Source organism: Chiloscyllium plagiosum, chromosome 23, assembly GCF_004010195.1.
Source record: "Chiloscyllium plagiosum isolate BGI_BamShark_2017 chromosome 23, ASM401019v2, whole genome shotgun sequence".
Lineage (NCBI taxonomy): Eukaryota > Metazoa > Chordata > Chondrichthyes > Orectolobiformes > Hemiscylliidae > Chiloscyllium > Chiloscyllium plagiosum.
Window position 1 is genome coordinate 57,262,799 of NC_057732.1, and position 23,541 is coordinate 57,286,339.

Here is a 23,541-nt window from a genome sequence, read left to right on the forward strand (position 1 = left end):
TCCCCCTACCTTGTCTCAGTCAAATCCATCGAACTCAGCACTGCCTTCCTAACCTGCAATCTTCTTCCCGCCCTCTCCGCCCCCACCCCAGTCTGACCTATCACCCTCACCTTGACCTCTTTCCACATATCACATTTCCGACGCCCCTCCCCCAAGTCCCTCCTCCCTAGCTTTTATCTTAGCCTGCTGGACAAACTTTCCTCATTCCTGAAGAAGGGCTTATGCCCGAAACGTCGATTCTCCTGTTCCCTGGATGCTGCCTGACCTGCTGCGCTTTTCCAGCAACACATTTTCAGACTATGGAAAAACAGACTGACCCAGATCACCAAATGGTAATTCTGGGTGTCACCACTACAAAGAATGACAGGACACAAACATGGGAACCAGGAGGATACAATATTGCCACGTTCCCAGAGATCAAGGATTGATAACACAATGATGAGTCTCTGTTGGGTGTCTATTTGATGAATGCACTCATTCAGTGATCCAGGTGATGAACAGCTCCTGACAGCCACCAAGGTGATGTGCAACTGCTTCTGATCGTCCAAGCTCATATGCATCTCACACCTCTTCCAACTCTTATTCCCATTTACGATTTTAGAGACGATTTGTAGCTCAGGTTGTAAGCTTGCTCGTTGAGCTGGTTGATTTGTTCTCAGATGTTTCATCACTATGTTAGATAACATCATCAGTGAGCCTCTGATGAAGAGGTGGTGTTCTGTTCTGCTTGCTATTTATATGTCTTGGACTGTTGTGGTGGGTGATATCATTTCCGGTTCTTTTTCTGAGGATGGTAAACGGGGTCCAAATCGATACGCTTGTCAATGGAGTTCCGGTTTGAATGCCAGGCCTCGAGGAATTTCTGTGCATGTCTTTGTTTAGCCTGTCCCAGGATGGATGTATTGTCCCAGTTGAACTGGTTTCCTTCTTAATCTATGTGTATGGATACTAGTAATAGTTGATCATGTCTTTTGGTGGGTAGTTGGTGCTCATGTATCCTTGGTGGCTAGTTTTCTGACCAATGTCCAACGTAATGTTTGTTGCAGTCCTTTATGTGACGTTTGTTCTGTTGTTGGTACAGGGTCCTTTAAATTCATCAGGAGCTGTTTTAGATTAGATTACTTACAGTGTGGAAACAGGCCCTTCGGCCCAACAAGTCCACACCGCCCCGCCGAAGCGCAACCCACCCAGACCCCTACATTTACCCCTTACCTAACACTACGGGCAATTTAGCATGGCCAATTCACCTGACCTGCACATCTTTGGACTGTGGGAGGAAACCGGAGCACCCGGAGGAAACCCACGCAGACACGAGGAGAATGTGCAAACTCCACACAGTCAGTCGCCTGAGGCGGGAATTGAACCCGGGTCTCTGGTGCTGTGAGGCAGCAGTGCTAACCACTGTGCCACCATGCCGCCCACAAAGTTTCAGTGAGATGGTAGGTTTGTGGACTACCATGATCCCTCAGGGCTGGAGTAGTGTGGTCATCATCTCCAAGGGATCTTTAATGTATGGCAGGGTGGCCATAACAGACCAAGACCAAGAGTCTCTAGGCATGTTGTGTCTTCTTGTTTAGGTCTGTTGTATAGGAATCGGATGACTGTGCTTATCGGGTATCTGTTGTTCCTGAATATGTTATACAGGTATTTTTCCTTGGCTTCTCGTAGTTTCTGGGTGCAGCATTGTGTTGTGGACTGTTAAAATAATGTCTTGATGCAGCTCCATTTGTGGGTGTTGAGATGAATGCTCCTGTAGTTGAGCATCTGGTCAGTGTGTGGCTTTCCTGTAGACATTGGTCTGCAGCTTTCCATTGGCTTTTCATTTTACTGTGACATCTAGGAAGGGGAGTCTGTTACTGTTCTCTTCCTCTTTGGTGAACTTTATACCGGTGAGGATGTTGTTTATATGTTTGTGGGTTTCTTCTAATTTATTGTGTTTTGTAACATAGCGGACTCAAAACTTGGGCTGGATCATGGGAATGGCTGTTCGTTCTAATCTCTGCATAACTGCTTCTGTTAAGAGTTCTGATATTGGTGATGCCATAGGCGTCCCATTGATTTGTTTGTAGATCTTGTTGTGGAAGGTGAAAGTGAGTTGTGAGGCACAGGTCTACTAGTTTGAGGATACTGAGCTTGCTGATGGAGTTGGTGCTGTCAGGTGTTTGTGTCCTTGGTCCATCTAGCAATGAGGCCAGTGTTTCTTTGGCCGGGGTGATGTTTATTGATGTGAATAGGGCCGTCATGTTGAAGGAAATCTTGACCTCATCGTCTTTTACCTTGGTGTCTTTGAATAGGTTAAGGAATTCTTGGGTGGAGTGGATGGAGTGGCTTGAGTCTTCCACTAGGTGTTTCAGTTTGCATTGTAGTTCCTTTGTTAGTTTGTATGTTGGTCCACCGGGAAGTGAGATTATGAGTCTGAGGTGGGGCCCCTGTTTATGTACCTTGGCACAGGAATTCCTAGAGGCCTGGCATTCAAACCGGAACTTCTTTAACAAACATATCAAATTGGACCCCATTTACCAACCTCTCAGAAAAAGAACAGAAGTGATATCAAACCATAACAGACCAAGACACATAAATAGCAAGCTGGACAGAAAACCAGTGCTTCATCGGAGGCTCACTGATGACGTTACCTATGTTACTTAGCATGGTGACAAAACACCTGAGAACAAATCTACCAACTCAGCAAGAAAACTTTTAACCTGATCTTATTCTTGTATGGACTGATGGGATTATCTAGGTCACAATTCTTTGGTTTTAATCTCATTGGATCATCTCCATTTATATTTAAATCGTTGGTCGTGATGATCACCTCATTCCAGTCTTTTCTGACCTCTCCACGGTCAGGTCATTTAAATCATCCTAACCCCTACCACTAGAAACGGAGGTTGAAGACTACCAGGCCTCTAAACCCCAATTAACATTCCACGTGGGGTCACATTTCTATACCTCTTTTTAAAAAATGTGAAGGAGGGTTAGGACATGTGTATTACATTAGGTCGAAACTGTTCAGACATTAGACAAGGATATGATGACGGGTTTTCGCCCGAAAGGTCGATTTTCCTGTTCCTCGGATGCTGCCTACCTGCTGTGTTTTTCCAGCACCACCCTACTCTTGACTCTGATCTTCAGCATCTCCAATCCTCACTTTCGCCTAACAACAGAAACTACCTTAATCTCTCCCCAGGATAACCATGACCACGTGGAACGTAAGCAATACCTATTTCATCAAGATCATCATCTGCATTGGAAACAACACACATGAAACACTGAACAGACCAAGATATATATCTGTTAGCCCAGTAAATACTAGTTATCATGTTATTTGTTTAAAATGTACTATCCTATTATTTGTATAAAATATTCTCCGGTTTTACAAAGTTTGTTCAATTTTTCCTTTTGATTTTTTGGTGGTTTAATACATTTGTTTTTTTTGTATTTGTTTGTTCTCTCCAACACCTTATTTATTTTAATCTACCACTTTTGATTCATTTGTACTCAGCAACCCTTGCTTGATCAGTATTCATTCTGGTTTTATAACGTTTGCTTGATTCTTCCATTTGTCCTTCAGAATTTTTTTTGTATTTGTTTCTCCAATGTCTTATTTTAATTTACTATATTTGCTTGATTACCCTTAAGTTCAAATTTTGATATTCCATTTAGATATAGTTTGATGATGTTTACTTGATCATAGTTAGGTGTGAATTTCAAATATACTATCTGTAAGAGCTGTGCTTTGCTTGAGCCTGATGATCATGTCGCAATTATGTGATCCATTACGCTTTGCGTTCAAGACCCAGAGGAGGGACTGTGGCTAGATGGGCTGCTCAAAAATGATGAATTTATGAAAACAGAACAATAAATGAGGCATGCTTGGAAATTGAAACACACCTTGAGCAAAGTGACTGTGCTAATAAACATGCTGCAGACAGGCTGAAGCTACACACAGAATGTAATTAACCCAACAACTACAGACAATACAATATGCATAAATTAAATTTGAATTGAATTTAATTGACCTGAATATCATCCCCAGGACAATCAGAACCTTGAGCTGTTTACAGACATGGGGGCATCTCAAACCCATATTTGGTGAGCGCTACCTGACCTATGTGCACCTAACACCTCCAGGAATGGATGCCCAAGGACCACCCCGCCATTGACATGTCGATGCCTGGTTGGTTCCAATTGATCAGGATGATCAAGCCCTGATTGATCTATTGGAGGACACTAAAGACCTTCCCAAAAATGCTGGAACAACTACTGAGTATAAGAATCGCTGCAATACCATCCTCAGCACCAGTAACTTGAGAACAACCACTGTGAAGAGAAGACACCCTTGGGGAGCACCAGGAGAAGACAACCAGAGGATCATCACCACATGGATCAAGGCCAAGATCTAGTGTGGTGGTATATGATCATCCAGAGTCAAGTTAAAGCACAAAATAGTTAATTAGATTCCCTACAGTGTGGAAACAGGCCCTTCGGCTCAACAAGTCCACACCACCCCTCCGAAGAGTAACCCGCCCAGACCCATTTCCCTCTGACTAATGCACATAACACTATGGGCAAATTAGCATGGCCAATTCACCTAACCTGCACATCTTGGACTGTGGGAGGAAACTGGAGCACCTGGAGGAAACCCACACAGACATGGGGAGAATGTGCAAACTCCACACAGACAGTCGCCCGAGGCTGGAATCAAACCTGGGTCCCTGGTATTGTGAGGCAGCAGGGCTAACCACTGTGTCACCGTGCAGCTCCATTTAGTGTAAATTGTTAGTTTATAGTGTATCTTGTTGTTATAGTATTAATTGTGTTAAATAAATAAATATCATTATTTATTATTAAGAGTCGACTCACAGATCCTTTATTAGATATAAGAGTTAAACACACTGTGGCGGGCATAACATCGGGATGGGCAATAAATATTGGCCTAGCTAGCAGCACCCTCATCCAAATCAGAAAACTAAAGATTAATCTCTATATATTACTTACTCTGCTTTCAGGAAGACATTCAAGCCATGTCTCACAGGAATATTATGGGTATTGTGAACAGCATTTCCAATTTCATTTTTGCTGTGAAGAAGACAAGATCAACATAACTCAACTGATTCTATGGCTGAATAAAAACATTAAAATATTTTGTACTAAAATAATCTCTATTTGAAATAAAAACAGAAGCCACAAGCTCAGTTAGTATACATCCAGAATACCGCAGGAGTCCAGTACAGACATTATAAAGACACAATCTTGGAACATCTTTGTAAATAAAAGATTCCTCCATGTACTGAAATGGGCAAAGGTGGATAAACCCTCAGGACCCGATCAGGTGTACCCTAGAACTCTGTGGGAAGCTGGAGAAGTGATTGCTGGGCCTCTTGTGGAGATATTTGTATCATCGATAGTCACACATGAGGTGCTGGAAGACTGGAGGTTGGCTAACGTGGTGCCACTGTTTAAGAAAAGTGGTAAGGACAAGTCAGGGAACTATAGACCAGTGAGCCTGACGTCGGTGGTGGGCAGGTTGTTGGAGGGAATCGTGAGGGACAGGATGTACATGTATTTGGAAAGGCAAGGACTGATTAGGGATAGTCAACATGGCTTTGTGCGTGGGAAATCATATCTCACAAACTTGATTGAATTTTTTGAGGAAGTAACAAAGAGGATTGATGAGGGCAGAATGGTAGGTATGTTCTATATGGACTTCAGTAAGGCATTCGACAAGGTTCCCCATTGGAGACTGATTAGCAAGCTTAGATCTCACGGAATTCAAAGAGAACTAGCCATTTGGATACAGAACTGGCTCAAAGGTAGAAGACAGAGGGTGGTGGTGGAAGGTTGTTTTTCAGACTGGAGGCCTGTGACCCATGGAGTTCTACAAGGATCTATGCTGGGTTCTCTACGTTTTGTCATTTACATAAATGATTTGGATGCGAGCATAAGAGGTACACTTAGTAAGTTTGCAGATGACACTAAAATTGGAGGTGTAGTGGACAGCGAAGAGGGTTACCTCAGATTACAACAGGATCTTGACCAGATGGGCCAATGGGCTGAGAAGTGACAGATGGAATTTAATTCAGATAAATGCGAGGTGCTGCATTTTGGGAAAGCAAATCTTAGCAGGACTTGTACACTTAATGGTAAGGTCCTAGGGAGTGTTGCTGAACAAAGAGACCTTGGAGTACAGGTTCATAGCTCCTTGAAAGTGGAGTCACAGGTTGATAGGATAGTGAAGAAGGCGCTTGGTATGCTTTCCTTTATTGGTCAGAGTATTGAGTACAGGAGTTGGGAGGTCATGTTGTGGCTGTACAGGACATTGGCTAGGCCACTGTGAAATATTTCGTGCAATTCTGGTCTCCTTCCTATCGGAAAGATGGTGTGAAACTTGAAAGAGTTCAGAAAAGATTTACAAGGATGTTGCCAGGGTTGGAGGATTTGAGCTATAGGGAGAGGCTGAACAGGCTGGGGCTGTTTTCCCTGGAGAGTCGGGGGTGACCTTACTGAGGTTTACAAAATTATGAGGAGCACGGATAGGGTAAATAGGCAAAGTCTTGTCCCTGGGGCCAGGGAGTCCAGAACTAGAGGGCATAGGTTTAGGGTGAGAGGGGAAAGATACAAGAGAGACCTAAGGAGCAACTTTTTCACACAGAGGGTGGTTCGTGTATGGAATGAGCTGCCAGAGGAAGTGGTGGAGGCTGGTACAATTGCAACATTTAAGAGGCATTTGGATGGGTGTATGAATAAGAAGGGTTTGGAGGGATATGGGCCGGGTGCTGGCAGGTGGGACTAGATTGGGTTGTGGCATCTGGTCGGCATGGACGGGTTGGACAGAAGGTTCTGTTCCCATGCTGTACATCTCTATGACTCTATGACTCGACTGGAGGAAATGATATAACATTACTTAGGGGTATTGAAAAATCTAGAGTTTGTAAATTAGTGAAGCTTAGAAGAAGCATATATAAGGTTTAGGATGCTAAAGCTCCTCCTCGAACCAAAAAAAAGGTTCTGTGCACCAAATGTTAAGGTGACTGGTTTCTTTGCTTTTTTTTTAGTTTTTCAGTAGTCTCATTGGGAATTTAGAAAAGTGGGAATGGAGGTTAGGGCAGTTGAATGTTCCTCCTGCAGAATGTGGGAGGTAAGGGTCACCAGTAGTGTCCCTGCTGACTGCATCTGTGGGAAGCGCACCCAACTCCGGCTCCTTGAAAACAGTGTTAGAGAACTGGGGCTGGAGCTGGATGAACATCAGATCATTCAGGAGGTGGACGGGGTTATTGAGAGGAGTTACAGGGAGGTAGTCACACCACAGGTGAAAAAAGAATGCAGACGGGTTACCGTCAGGGGACGGAAAGGGAACCGCGAGGCAGTACAGGCATATCCTGTGGCCGTTCCCCTCAACAACCAGTTTACCATTTTGGATACTGTTGGAGGGGGAAACTTACCAGGGGTAAGCAATGAAGCACTGGTCTCTAGCCACAGAGTCTGTCCCTGTTGCTCAGAAGGGAAGGGGGAGGAAGAGAACAGCATTAGAAATTGGGGACTCTATAGTTAGGGGGACAGACAGGAAGTTCTGTGGGAACGAGAGAGACTCATGGTTGGTGTGTTGCCTCCCTGGTGCTAGGGTTCATGATGTCTCCGATCGTGTTTTTGGGTTTTGCTAATGCTCTTCAGGCGCATTTAAACTAATTCAGCATGGGGATGGGAACCAAAATTGTGGTTCGAGTATACGGCAGGATGACAGTAATGAAGTCAGAACGAAGATTTCATGATCACAAGAAAGCACCGGCAGGCAAAAAGTTGGTTTGAAGTGTGTCTACTTCAATGCCAGAAGCATCCAGAATAAGGTGGGTGAACTTGCAGCCTAGGATTTCAGATGTTGTGGCCATTTCAAAGACATGGGTAGAACAGGGATAGGAATGATTATTGTAGATTCCAGGATTTAGATGTTTCAGTAAGAACAGAGAAAATGGTAAAAGAGGGGCAGTGTGGCATTGTTAGTCAAGGAGAATATAATACACTTGCAGAAAGGACATTTGAGGACTCCTCTACTGAGGCAGTATGGTTGTGATTAGAAACAGGAAAGAAGAGGTCACCCTGTTGGGAGTTTTCTATTGGCCTCCAAATACTCCCAGAGATATAGAGGGTAGGATAGCAAAGATGATCCTCGATAGGAGTGAGAATAACACGGTAGCTGTATGGGGACTTTAACTTTCCAAATATTAGATTAGATTACATTACAGTGTGGAAACAGGCCCTTCGGCCCAACAAGTCCACACCGACCCGCCGAAGCATAACCCACCCATACCCCTACATTTACCCCTTACCTAACACTGCAGGCAATTTAGCATGGCCAATTCACCTGACCTGCACATTTTGGACTGTGGGAGGAAACCCTGACACACTATGTAGACAGGCCAACAATGGGTAAGGCCACATTAGATTTGGTACTGGGTAATGAACCCGGTTAGGTATTAGATTTGGAGATAGGTGAGCACTTTGGTGATAATGACCACAATTCGGTTATGTTTACTTCAGTGATGGAAAGGGATAGGTATATACCGCAGGGCAGGAATACTATAATTCAAGTACTTTAGATGAGTCAGTTTGTGTCAAATGTGTGCAGGAGGGTTTCCTGACACACTATGTAGACAGGCCAACAATGGGTAAGGCCATATTAGATTTGGTACTGGGTAATGAACCCGGTTAGGTATTAGATTTGGAGATAGGTGAGCACTTTGGTGATAATGACCACAATTCGGTTATGTTTACTTCAGTGATGGAAAGGGATGGGTATATACCGCAGGGCAAGAATTATAGCTGGGGGAAAGGCAATTGCGATGCGATTAGGCAAGATTTAGGATGCATAGGATGGGGAAGGAAACTGCAGCTCCACAACTGAAATGTGGAGCTTATTCGAGGACCAGCTGCTGCGGGTTTACTAAGGAAGCTGAATCTGTCTTCAAGAGGAAGAAGAAGGCTTATGTTAGGATGAGATGTGATGGCTCAGTCAGGGCACATGAGGGTTACAAGTTAGGCAGGAAAGACCTAAAGAGAGAACTGAGAAGAGCCAGGAGGGGATATGACAAGTCACTCGCAGATAGGATCAAGGAAAACCTAAGGCTTTCTATAGATATATCAGGAATAAACAAATGACTGGAGTAGGATTAGGGCCAATCAAGCATAGTAGGGGGAAGTTTTGTGTGGAGTCAGAGGAGATAGGAGAAGCACTAAATGAATACTTTTTGTCAGTATTCACACTAGAAAAAGACAATGTGGTCGAGGAGAATATGGAGATATAGGCTACAAGACAAGATGTGATTGAGGTGCATAAGGAGGGGGTGTTAGCAATTCTGGAAAGTGTAAAAATAGATAAGTCCCCTGGGCTGGATGGATTTTATCCTAGGATGCTCTGGGAAGCCAAGCAGGAGATTGCAGTGCCAGAAGACTGGAGGATAGCAAATGTTCCCTTGTTCAAGAAGGAGAGCAGAGACAATCTTAGAAATTATAGACCTGTGAGCCTTATTTTGGTTGTGGGTAAAGTGTTGGAAATGATTATAAGAAATAGGATTTATAATCATCTAGGGAGGAGTATGTTGATTAGGGATAGTCAACACGGTTTTGTGAAGGGTAGGTCATGCCTCACAAACCTTATTGAGTTCTTTAAGAAGGTGACCAAACAGGTGGATGAGGATAAAGCAGTCAATGTAGTGTATATGGATTCCAGTAAGGTGTTTGATAAGGTTCCCCATGGTAGGCTACTGCACAAAATACAGAGGCATGGGATTGAGGGCAATTTAGCGGTTTGGATCAGAAATTGGCAAGCTGAAAGAAGACAGCGTGGTGGTTGATGGTAAATATTCATCCTGAAGTTCAGTTACAAGTGGGGCACCGCAAGGATCTGTTTTGGGTCCACTGTTGTTTGTCATTTATATAAATGACCTGGATGAGGGCATTGAAGAATGGGTTAGTAAATTTGCAGATGACACTAAGGTCTGTAGAGTTGTGGATAGTGACAAAGAATGTTGTAGGTTACAGACAGACAGAGATAAGCTGCAGAGCTGGGCTGAGAGGTGGCAAATGGACTTTAATGTGGAAAAGTGTGAGGTGATTCAGTTTGGAAGGAGTAACGGGAATGCAGATGGGCTAATGGTAAGATTCTTGGTAATGTAGATGAGCAGAGAGATCTCGGCGTCCAGGTGCAGAGATCCTTGAAAGTTGCCACCCAGATTGTTAGGGATGTTAAGGTTGCATATGGTGTGTTCGCTTTTATTGGTAGATGGATTGCGTTTCAGAACCATGAAATCATACTGCAGCTGTATAAAACTCTGGCGCAGCCACATTTGAAGTATTGCATACAATTCTGGTCACCACATTATAGGAAGGATGTGTAAGCTTTAAACAGAGTTCAGAGGAGATTTACTAGGATGTTGCCTGATATGGAGGGAAAGTCTTACAAGGAAAGGCTGAGGAACTTGAGGCTATTTTCATTAAAAGAACAAGGTTAAGAGGTAACTTAATTGAGACATGAGATAATCAAAGGGTTAGATAGGTTAGACAGTTAGGGCCTTTTTCCTGGGATGGTGATGGCTAGCACAAGGAGACATAGCTTTAAATTGAGGGATGTTAGATATAGGACAGATGTCAGAGGTAGTTTCTTTACTCAGAGAGTAGTAGGGGCATGGAACGCCCTACCTGCAACAGTAGTAGACTCGCCAACTTTAAGAGCATTTAAATGGTCCTTGGACAGGCATATGGACGAGAATGGAATAGTGTAGGTCAGATGGGCTTCAGATTGGTTCCACAGGTCATCGCAATATGGAGAGCTGAGAAAATAGCCTCAAGTTCCTCAGCCTTTCCTGCACTGTAATGTTCTATGTTCTAAAGTCAACCAGGGCCAGTGGGGAATATAAAGAAAGCAGGAAAGAAGTCAAGCAGGGAATTAGGAGAGCAAGAGAGGCCATGAAATGATCCTTGCAAGTAGGGTTAAAGAGAATCCCAAGGCATTCTATACATACATTAAAAACAAGTGGATAACTAGGGAGAAGGTAGGCCCACTCAAAGATAAAGGAGGGAACTTGTGCTTGAAGGCAGAGGATGTGGGAGAGATCCTACATTAGTATTTTGCATTGGTATTCACCCAGGAGAAGGATATGGAGGGTAGTGAGATTAATATGGAGCATGCTTATATGCTAGTGCATTTTGAGATCAAGAAAAAAAGTGGTGTTGGGTCTCTTGAAGAGCATTAGTTGGCTAAGTCCCCAGGGCCCGATGGCATAGATCCCAGGTTATGAGAAAGGCAAGAAAGGAGATTGTTGGGGCCTTGACCAAGATTTAGTATCCCTGCTTGCCACTGGAGAGGATTGGTGAGTAGCTAATGTTGTTCCTCTGTCCAAGAAGGGAAATAGGAATAATTCAGTAACTATACATTGGTGAGTCTCACATCAATGGTTGGGAAGCTGTGGTAGAGAATTCTCAGGTACACACATTTGGAAAGGAATGGCCTAATTAGGGACATTCAGCATGGTTTTGTTGCGGGACAGGTCATGTGTTATTAACTTGACTGAACTTTACGAGGAGGTGACAAAGGCGATCGATGAGGGTTTAGCAATGGATGTCTACATGGATTTTAGTAAGGCTTTCGACAAAGTCACTCATGGTAGGTTTATCTAGAAGATTAAGATGTATGGAATCCAAGGTGACTTGACCACATGGATTCAGAATTGGCTTGCCCATAGAAGGTAGAGTGTAATGGTGAAAGGGTGCTTTTCAGCTAGAATTCCATGATGAGAGGTGCTACAGAGGAATCTATTCTGCGTCCTTTGCTGTTTGTGACATATATAAATGTCTTGGATGAAAATGTCGATGGGGGGGTTAGTAAGTTTGCAGATGATGCAAAGATTGGTGGAGTTGTGGATAATGTAGAAGGTTGCCAAAAGGATGAGGCAGGATATCGATCAGTTGCAGAAATGGGCGGAGAAATGGCAGATGGAGTTTAGTCCAGATAAGTGTAAGGTGCTGCACTTTGGGAGATCAAATTTTAAGGATAAGTATACAGTTAATAGCAGAGCTCCCTGAAAGTGGCCACATAGTCAGATAGCGTGGTAAAGGCAGAGTATAACATGCTTGCCTTTATTGGTTAGGGAATTGAATACAAGAGTCATAGTATCATGTTGCAGCTTTACAAGACTTTGGTTAGGCCACACTTAGAGTACTACGTTCAATTCTGATCAACACATTACAGGAATGATGTGGAGGCTTTGGAGAAGCAGCAGACAAGGTTTACCAGGATGCTGCCTAGATAAGAGGGTGTGAGCTATAAGGAGAGGCTACAAAAAATTTGGGTTGTTTTCTCTGGAGTGGTGGAGGCTGAGGGGAGACTTGTTAGAAGCCTATAAAATTATGAGATGTATAAATCGGGTTGACAATCAGAATCTTTTCCCCCCCCCCGAGTTGAAATGTCTTATTACTAGGGAGCATGCGTTTAGTGTTAGAGGGAGTAAGTTTAAAGGAAATGTGAGGGGCACTTTTTTTCTTTACATAGAGAGTGGTAAGATCTTACTTTCCAATTTACATCCTCACTCTCCATACTCATCTATAGAACCTCTTCCTTGTTTTTGAGGACCATGACCACTGGCTGTTCACCATCCCCCTTCTGAATGCCCAACAGCCTCTCCAGGACATCCTTGACCCCAGAACAAGTGAGCCAATAGCAATCCTGGATGAAAATGTGTTGCTGGAAAAGCGCAGCAGGTCAGACAGCATCCAAGGAGCAGGAGAATCGACGTTTCAGGCATGACCCCTTCTTCATGCCCGAAACGTCGATTCTCCTGCTCCTTGGATACTGCCTGACCTGCTGCGCTTTTCCAGCAACACATTTTCAGCTCTGATCTCCAGCATCTGCAGTCCTCACTTTCTCCCAATAGCAATCCTGGAGTCTCATTTGCAGGCACAGAAACACTGGCCTGTTTCCTTTCCTATTAAATCTCCTGTCACCACCCTGCCAGTCTTCTTCCACCCCTCTTGTACACCACAGCTAGAAATGGTGGCACACGTGGCTCTATGCCTTGAGAAGTTGTTTCCCCCAACCAAATCCAAAATGATATATTTGTTAGACAGGGAAACTGTCACAGGGACTCATGCGCCACCTGCCTTTATCTCCAGTGCTTGGTAGCCACTATCCCATGCTGCTTGTGAAATCATTATCTTTAATGCAACTAGCTCACTCAATGTGGTGGGACAATCTCAACATCATGCTGCCTCACACAGTGTCCACCCACAGCTGCAGCTCTGAACTACAGCTTGACACATGTCCTGCACACATGGTCACCAGGGACATTGGAAGTGTCCACAGCATCCCACAGAGTGCAGAAAGAGCATATCACAAGTTCATTCTTTGCTGTCATTATTTCAGATTGAGTGCAGGAAACAAAATGATCTTTGGAGGTTGTGAAGGGGTAGAGAACAAGGGGTCACAGGTATAAATTCATTTGTGATAGAAGCAAATGTGAGGTGAGAAAATACACTTTTTCATACAGCAACTCACTTGTCTGGAATGCGCTACTCAGAGGTGTGGTGGAGGCAGCTTCAAGTTAGGCATTCAAGAGGGCACTGGATGATTATTTGAATGAAAACAATTGTCCAGAGCTATGGGGAAAAGGCAGGGAAATGACAAAGTCATAATACTCATTTAGAGAGCTGGTGTGGGCACAATGGGCTAAATGGCCTCCTTTAGCACAATGTCAATTCTATGATTCTAGATACTAAGGTACAAAAAGCCGACAAAAATAGTTTTAAGTTTTAACTATAAAAGAAAGAAGTTATATTGAATTTGTACAAACAACTGACTGGGCCTCAGTTGCTCGCATTATCTTCCATCCTCTGAGTTTTGTTTATTAGATCTGATTGAATCATGAAATAATTGAGATAACATTTAAAAACAGTAACAAAATTCTATTCAAAGTACAACTATGTGACTCTTAACTTACTTGCTAACATTAACGCTGACACATGCAAATTCCTCTTTAAATGGTGCACTTCCAAGATCCCAAGAAATAGAAACTTCCACCTGCCATTACAAAAGATTATCAGAGTAAGAAAGTAAGCCATAATAAATCTGGTGAAAGCAGCAGATTAGAAACATTAAAGATCGAAAATAAGTGCCATTAAATTTTCCCTGAACCGGAAATGATATTTGGAGACAATGCCTAGCCAGTGTTTACAAATAATCAGGGTGTAGGAGAAGATGGCTGGGTAGCAGTGGAGACTAATTCAGTAGGAAAATAAGGTGCAACACTAAGGAGAACCAGTGATGCTTCAAGTCTATCCTATTTAGCCATTTGATTGCTTCAGTAGTTGGCCCTCAGAGGTGCTGCCTGCTGTCCTCTGCAAGGCAGCAGCAGGTACCATTCTAGCTATGAAGGCAACACATCACCTTGTAATGCTCAACACTACTAATTGGGTAATGAGCTTGCCTCTGACACAGTTAAGGCATTTATATTTACAGATGAAATTATGTGAGCATTACAGATACAGCAGGTGATTGGGACCTGAAAATTATTCAGGTGCTGGGTTCCTTAATTTGAGTTGTAAATCAAGCCCAAAATATTTGAGAGAGATAGAGAGAGGTTTGTCAAGTGTTCAGACATTTGGGAGATTATTTATAATGGGGAAAATAAGAAGCTGTTAATTTCAGTCAGAAGAATAGAAAAAAAATATTATTTAAATTAATGTTGATGAACTATTAACGAAGTTCACTGGAGGAGAAGGCTCCACGTACATACCCATCCTCAATAATAGAAGAACTCAGTACATCAGTGCAAAAGCTAAGGCTAAAGCATTCACAACAATCTTCAGCCAGCAATGCCAAGTGGATAACCTATTTCTGCCACCTTCAGTGGTTCTCAGTCTCAGATACCAGTCTTCAGCCAATTCAATTCACTCCACCGAATATCAAGAAATGGATATTGCACAGGTTAAAAGCCTTGACAACATTCCAACAACATGACTGAAAGACCTGTGTACCAGAATTTGCCACACCCATACACAAGCTGTTCCAGTACAGCTACAACACTGGCATCTACCCGAAAAACTGGAAAATTGCCCAGATATGTCCTGTACACATAGAGCAGAGCAAACTCAACCAGGCCATCTACTGCCCCAGCAGTCTACCATCAATCATCAGTAAACTGATAAAAGGTGTCATAAACAGTCAAGCAACACTTTCTCAGCAATAACCTGCTCAGTGATGCCCATTTGGATTCCGCCAGGGTCACTCAGCTCCTGACCTCATTACAGCCTTGATTCAAACATGGACAAAAGAGCTGAATACCAGAGGTGAGGTTAGAGTGATGTCCATGACGTCAAGGTCATGTTTGACCCTGTGTTGTATCAAGGAGCCCTAGCAAAACTGGAATCAATGGGAATCTGTAGGCAAACTCTCCACTGGTCATAGAATCATAGAGACATACAGCACAGAAACAGACCTTTCAGTCCTACCAGTCCATTGCTGACCATAATCCCAAACTGAACTAGTTATACCTGCCTGCACTCGGCTCATATCCAAATGAAACATATCCAAACACTTCTTATTCGTGTATTTTTCCAAATGTCTTTTATATGTTGCAACCATATCTGCATCCGCCACTTCCACTGTAAACTCGTTCCACACATGAACCACTCTCTGTGTAAAAATATCGCCCTGATGCCTTCATAAACCTTTCTTCTCTCACCTTAAAAATATGTCCCCTAATCTTGAAATCTCCCGCCATAGGGAAAAGACACCTGCCATTCATCTTCTCAATACCCCTCATGATTTTATAAACCTCTGGAAGATCACCTCTCACCTTCTTCTCCAGTGAAAAAAGTCAATAAGTCCCAGTTTATCAGCCTCACCTTATAACCCAAACCCTCTACTCCAGGCAACATTCTGGCAAATATCTTCTGAACCCTGCAGTATTACCCTGGCACATAGGAAAATGGTCGTTTAGCTCCAGGACATCTCTGCTTTCTTCAGGGTAGTGTTCTAAGCCCAACCATCTTCAGCTGCTTCATGAATGGCCTTCCCTCCAATACAAGGTCAGAAGTGAGATGCTTGCTAATGATTGCTCAACGTTCAGCACCATTTGCAACTCCTCAGATACTGAAGCAGTCCAGTTCAATTACAACAAGATCTTGGGGTGACAAGTAGCAAATAATATTCATGCTAAATAAATGTCAGGCAATAACTATCTCTAATAAGAGACAACAACCACTGCTTCTTGACATCCAATGGTGTTACCACTGAATTTCCCATTAGAGACATCCTGGATGTTATCAGTAACCAGAAAATCAACTAGACTCATGATGTAAACACTGGCTACAACAGCAGGTCACAGGCTTGGAATATTCCAGCAAGTGACTCACCTCCTGACTCCCCAAAGCCTGTCCACCAATTAAAAGGCACAAGTCAGGAGTGATGTGGAGATGTCGTGTTAGAATGGGGTGGACCAAGTCAGAAGTCACATAACACCAGTGACTTCACTTGATGAAGGAGCAGCATTCAGAAACCTTGTGATTTCAAATAAACATTTTGGACTATAACCTGGTGTCATGTGACTTCTGATGAGGTCAGAAGTGTGATGGAATACTCCCCACTTACCTAGATGAATGCAACTCCAATAATACTCAGTTAAAAATCACAAAACACCAGGTTATGGTCCCACAGGTCTCTTTGGAAGCACTAGCTTTCGGAACGCTGCTCCTTCATCAGGTGGTTGTGGAGAATAAGATCATGCAACGTAGAATTGATGGTAAAGGATTACAGTGTGATGCCACTGAAATGATATATTGAAAAAAACTGGATTGTTTGTACGGTCCTTCATGATTTAGAATGACCATTTCATATGTAAATCCCAGAACATTTTTGAAGTTACATTCTCAAGACAGCTTTAACAACAGGTGCCATTTCAGCTCAGATACTGCATTGAAGGTGTGAGGTTAAAGTCTGTCTGTGCCCCAATACTCAGACTGATTCCATTTCTGAAGTGAGATTTACAGAATCTTGCATGGATTTATGCAGTTTTTGAGCAAATTAAAATGTATTTCTGCAAGTAGAAATTCAGCCCACAAACTATATTGATCCATCTTGAACAGAGTGGCGAGGAGAGAGGGCGGAGAGAAGTGAGGGATGCCAGGTAGGTCAGTTTTTCCCACTTAAAAAGCGATTTACCTCAGGATTCGGGCCTCTATTTTGAACAAAGCGGCAAGGAAAGGATTGACAGGAGTTTTTGTGGTTAGGAACGGGACTCCCGGAAGGTATGTTGCCTCCCCGATGCCAGGGTCCGGAATGTCGCCGATCTGGTTGACAGGATTCTGAAGGGGGAGGGGGAGCAGCCAGAAATCCTGGTTCATATTGGCATCAATGACATAGCCAGGAAAGGGACTGAGGATCTGAAAAGTGACTACAGAGAGCTAGGTTGGAAGCTGAAGAGCAGGACGAGTAGAGTAGTGATCTCAGGTTTGCTTCCGGTGCCATGAGATAATGAGGTTAGGAACAGTCAGCAAGTGCAGCTTAACATGTGGCTGTGAGGCTGGTGCAGGAGGGAGGGCTTCACATACTTAGACCATTGGGATATTTTCTGGGGAAGGTGGGATCTGTACATGAAGGATGGGTTGAACTGAACTGGAGAAGCACAAATGTTCTGGGTGGGAGATTTGCTTGTGTGGTTAGGGAGGGTTTAAACTAGTTTGGCAGGGGGGTGGCAACCATAGCTACACATCTGAGAGGAGGGCAGTTGTAGATGGGGCAGTGACAGGATGTAGTGAATCTATCGGGAAGGTTTTTCATGTGGTGAAACAAACAGATTGGTTAAAGTGTATCTGCTTTAACGCAACAGGTGTCAGAAATAAGAGTGATGAACTTAGAGCATGGATCAGTACTTGATTCTGCAATGTTGTGGCCATAACAGAGATTTGGGTTTCACAGGGGCAGGAATGGTTGCTAGATATTCCAGAGTTTAGTTTGTGGGCGGCACGGTGGCACAGTGGTTAGCACTGCTGCCTCACAGCGCCAGAGACCCGGGTTCAATTCCCGCCTCAGGCGACTGACTGTGTGGAGTTTGCACGTTCTCCCCGTGTCTGCGTGGGTTTCCTCCGGGTACTCCGGTTTCCTCCCACAGTCCAAAGATGTGAATTGGCCATGCTAAATTGCTCGTAGTGTTAGGTAAGGGGTAAATGTAGGGGTATGGGTGGGTTGCGCTTCGGCGGGGCGGTGTGGACTTGTTGGGCCGAAGGGCCTGTTTCCACACTGTAAGTAATCTAATCTAATCTTAGAATGGATAAAAAGAACAGGGAGGGTGGAAAAAGAGGAGGGGGTGTAACATTGCTAATTAGAAAGTGCATCACAGCTACAGAAACGAAGGTTGTCAAGGAAGGTTTGTCTACTCAGTCAGTATGGGTGGACGTTAGGAACAGCAAAGGAGCAGCTGTCTCATTGGGGGCTTTCTACAGACTTTAACTGCCTCACATTTACCAAAGCCATGGAGGGGGAAAGGAGCAGTTACCATGGGAAGATATTTATTTGGGGAAAAGGAAACTATGATGCTATCAAACAGGAGAAAGTGAGGACTGCAGATGCTGTAAGATCAGAGTCGAGAGTGTAATGCTGGAAAAGCACAGCAGGTTAGGCAGCATCTGAGGGGCCTGATGAAGGGCTTATGCCCGAAACGTCAATTCTCCTGCTCCTCGGATGCTGCCAGACCTGCTGTGCTTTTCCAGCAGTACACTATTAGACAGGAGTTCTGAAGTATAAATTGGGAGCAATTGGTCCACAGAAAGGGCACAGCAGACATGTGGAGACTGTTTAAGGAGCAGTTGTTGTGAGCGATGCACAAATTTGTTCCTCTGAGACAGGCAAGAAGAGGTAAGATTAAGGGGCCTTGGATGGCAAGAACAGAGGAGTTTCTCGTAATGAAGAAGGCAGCTTACGCAAGGTGGAGGAAGCAAGGATCTAGCACAGCTTTAGAGGATTACAGGCTTGCTAGAAAGGAACTCAGAAATGGACTGAGAAGAGTCAGGAAGGGGCACAAAAATGGCCGGTGAGAAGGAGTAGGAGAACCCAAAGGCATTTTACTTATACGTGAGGAATAAGAGAATGATTAGGGAGAAGGTAGGGCCAATCAGGGTTGCAGAGAGAACGTGTGCGTGGAGTCTGAGCAGATAAGGGAAGCCCTAAATGAGTTTTTTGCTTCAGTTTTCACTAAGGAAACGGACCTTGTTGTGAATGAGAACTTTGTGGAGCTAGGAAATAGGCTTGAACAGATCAAGACTGATGAAGTTGATATGCTAGAAATTTTGGCAAACATTAAGATTGATAAGTCCCCAGGGCCAGACCAGATTTATCCTAGGTTGCTCCAGGAAGCGAGAAAGGATGTTGCTAAGCTGCTGGTGAAGATCTTTGCTTCCTCACTCTCCATGGGAGCTGTACCGGAGGATGGGAGGGAGGCGAATATTGTTCCTCTTCAATAAGGGCAATAGGGAAATCCCTGGCAATTACAGGCAACTACTGGCAAACCCCGGTCAGTCAGTCTTACGTCTGTGGTCAGCAAGGTTTTAGAAAGAATTCTGAGGGATAGGATTTATGACTATTTGGAAAAGCATAACGTGACTAAAGGCAGTCAGCATGGCTTTGTGAGGGGCAGGTCATGCTTCACAAATCTTATTGAGTTCTTTGAGGAAGTGATGAGACAGGTCGATGAAGGTTGGGCAGTGGATGTGGTGTATATGGACTTCAGCAAGGTTTTGATAAGGTTCCCCACGATAGGCTCATTCATAAAGTCAGGAAGTATGAAATATATGGAGATTTGGCTGTCTGGATTCAGAATTGGTTGTAGATGGAAGGTATTCTGCCTGGAAGTTAGTGGTGAGTGGTGTTCCACAGGCTCTTCTTTATAGTTTTTATAAATGACTTGGATGAGTAGGTTGAGAAGTGAGTTAGTAAATTTGCCAATGACACAAATGTTGGAGGTACCGTTGATAGTATCGAGGGCTATTGCAAGCTGCAGCGCGACATAGACAGGATGCAGAGCTGGGCTGAGAAATGGCAGATGGAGTTCAACTTGGATAAATACAAAGTGATGCATTTTGGAAGGTTGAACTTGAATGCTGAGTACACGATTAAAGACAGGATTCTTGGCAGTGTGGAGGAAGAGCTGGATCTTGGTATTCAAAAGTGCATCAATCCCTCAATGTTGCCACCCAAGTGGATAGAGTTGTTAAGAATGCATATGATGTTTTGGCTTTCCTTTACAGGGGATCGAGTCTAAGAGCCATGAGGTTTTGCTACAGCTCTACAAAACCCTGATGAGACCACACTTGGAAACTTGTGTCCAATTCTGGTTGCCCTATAAAAGGAAAGATACGGAGGCTTTGGAGCGGGTGTAAAGAAGGTTTACCAGGACGTTGCCTGGACTGGAGGGCTTGTCTTACGAAGAGAGGTTGACTAAGCTTGGACTCCAAAGAGAGGTAACCTGATCGAGGTATACAAGGTAATGAGAGACATGGATAGAGTCGATAGCCAGAGACCTTTCCCCAGGGCAAGATTGATTGGCATGAGGGGTCATAGTTTTAAGGTATTTGGAGGAAGGCATAAAGGAGACGTCAGAGGTAGGTTCTTTACACAGAGAGTTGTGAATGCATGGAATGTGTTGCCAACGGTGATGGTAAAAGCAGAGTCATTAGGGACATTTAAGCATCTGCTGGACATGCACATGGACAGCAGTGAATTGAGGGGTGTGTCAGTTAGGTTATTTTATTTTGGATTAGGAATAATCCTCAGCACAACATTGTGCGCCGAAGGGCCTGTTCTGTGCTGTACTTATCCATGTTCTATGATCTACATGCTTGTGCATGCAGGTGAGACAGATTGAGTATGAGCATGTGGGTGTGTGTGTGTGCCTGAGTATTCATTCAAGATGCCAGCAGTGAACCCAATGAGCCCACTAACGAACCAGAACAGTCATCAAAGGGATTCGTAGAGGAACGACCAAAGAAGGAGTCAACCTGGACCCCAACGGAGGGCCGTTGCCCTGGGCTTGAGATGTATGCTGAAACTGTCAGGAAATATATAAATGCCAGATTCATTAGCTGCACCGGAGGAGAAATTGAGGTCTGCAGATGCTGGAGATCAGAGCTGAAAATGTGTTGCTGGAAAAGCGCAGCAGGTCAGGCAGCATCCAGGGAACAGGAGAATCGACGTTTCGGACATAAGCCCGGGCTTATGCCCGAAACGTTGATTCTCCTGTTCCCTGGATGCTGCCTGACCTGCTGCGCTTTTCCAGCAACAAATTTTCAGCTCATTAGCTGCACCTACAAGGTAAAGCAAAACAGCATACGATCACAATACAACGCCGTCCATGCTCTCAAAACCAATCGCAACATTGTCATCAAACCAGCAGATAAAGAAACCATCGTCATTCAGAACAGAACAAATTACTGCAAGGAAGTGTACCGACAACTGTACAACCAGGAACATGACAGGCAACTATCAGCCGATCCGATCAAACAGCACACCCGTGAACTAAAAACATTGATCAGGACTTTAGATTCAGTCCTTTGGAGTTCCCTATGTGACCTCATCCCATGTATTTCTCACATAGGCAATTTCTACTGCCTTCTGAAGATGCGCAAAGCCAACATACTAGGCTGTCCCATCGCATCAGGCAGTGGGACCCTATGTGAGAACCTCTCTGGCTATGTCAAAGGCATCTTGAAACCCATTGTACAGCGAACCCCCAGATTTGTCATGTCACTACCGATTTCTTATAGAAACTCAGCACCAGTCAAACTGGGAACATTCCTCGTCATAATGAAGGTTTCACCACACCACACCAGCATCCCCCACAGTGAGGGCATCGGGGCAACAGCCTCAGTAGTTAATACCAACAACTGCCATTCTCCGAGCACTGTCCTACAACTCATCTGTTTCATCCTCGACCACAACGTTTTCACCTTTGACAACCATCTCTTCATCCAGACACACTGAACAGCCATGAGGACCAAATTTGCATATTATAGAGTCATAGAGGCATAGAGATGTACGGCATGGAAACAGACTCTTCGGTCCAACCTGTCCATGCTGACCAGACATCCCAACGCAATCTAGTCCCACCTGCCAGCACCCGGCCCATATCCCTCCAAACCCTTCTTATTCATATACCCATCCAAATGCCTTTTAAATGTTGCAATTGTACCAGCCTCCACCACATCCTCTGGCAGCTCATTCCATACACATATCACCCACTGCGTGAAAAAGTTGCCCCTCAACTGTCTTTTATATCTTTCCCCTCTCACCCTAAACCTATGCCCTCTAGTTCTGGATTCCCCGACCCCAGGGAAAAGACTTGTCTATTGTTCCTATCCATGCCCCTCATAATTTTGTAAACCTCAATAAGGTCACCCCTCAGCCTCCGATGCTCCAGGGAAAACAGCCCCAGCCTGTTCAGCCTCTCCATATAGCTCTAATCCTCCAACTCTGGCAACATCCTTGTAAATCTTTTCTGAACCCTTTCAAGTTTCACAACATCTTTCCGATACGAAGCTGACCAGAATTGCATGCAATATTCCAATAGTGGCCTTACCAATGTCCTGTAAAGCCACAACATGACCTCCCAACTCCTGTACTCAATACTCTGACCAATAAAGGAAAGCATACCAAACGCCTTCTTCACTATCCTATCTACCTGCAACTCCACTTTCAAGGAGCTATGAACCTGCACTCCAAGGTCTCTTTGTTCAGCAACACTCCATATGACCTTGTTTTATTTAAAACGAAGTGGTTTGACCAGCTGCATCCCTCCTGGAATATTCATTTTACACCTGCTTAAAACAACCAGCAAAGTTAGAGTCTGGGCTACCTTCTTGAAATGTTTTGTGGGGGTCTGGCCTGGTCCATAACAGTCAGTACACTAACTGCAACTGCATTCCTCCTAACACAGTGGAAGCACCTGAGACTATGACTCTGGCTTTCGTGGTACCAAGGGAGATGCAAGATAGGGTCACTACTGTGAAAGGGAAGTGCAGCAGCCAAGCAGTGTAATAAGAAACACAGATGAAGGGTTTATCCAATGTAGAAATGTTGAGCAGTTTGTGCCTGTACTCAATGGAGTTTACAGAATGAGACGTGATCTTCTTGAGATGTAATCAACCCCGAGAGGTCTTAACAAGGTGGGTGCTGAAAGGATATTCCCCACATGTGGACAACTGGGGGACACCATTTAAACATGTGCGCCCTTCTTTTCAGGTGGAGATAAGGAAGTATTTGGAAATATCTTCTCCACAGAGCAGCGAAGGCTGAGTTTGATAGATATTTGATCGAATAGAAATTCCATGCTTGTGTGGGAGAGATTTGAGAGGCTTAATGATCTATGTCTATCCCTAGGAGGTGAGTGAGGGAACACAGCTTAAAAATAAGAGCTCTCCTGTTTAATAGAGTCATACAGCATGGAAACAGACCCTTCATTCCAACTAGTCCACACCAACCATGTTCACAAACTAAACTAGCCCCCC

General features: G+C 44.1%; 1 protein-coding gene across 3 annotated transcripts in view; it reads right to left on the reverse strand.

Annotated features, from left to right (window-relative positions):
• Positions 1–23,541, reverse strand: part of LOC122561888 (integrin alpha-E-like) — a 354,449-nt gene that overhangs the window by 99,321 nt on the left and 231,587 nt on the right. For all 3 annotated transcript variants that reach the window (XR_006315137.1, XM_043714220.1, XM_043714221.1), the window contains 2 exons: positions 13,986–14,065; positions 4,999–5,079 (listed from right to left, as the gene is read on the reverse strand). Coding sequence is in view for 2 of the 3 variants with exons in the window: in XM_043714220.1 (XP_043570155.1) it covers positions 4,999–5,079; positions 13,986–14,065 (161 nt within the window). In the remaining variant the exon portion in view is untranslated. The remainder of the gene's footprint in view (positions 1–4,998; positions 5,080–13,985; positions 14,066–23,541) is intronic.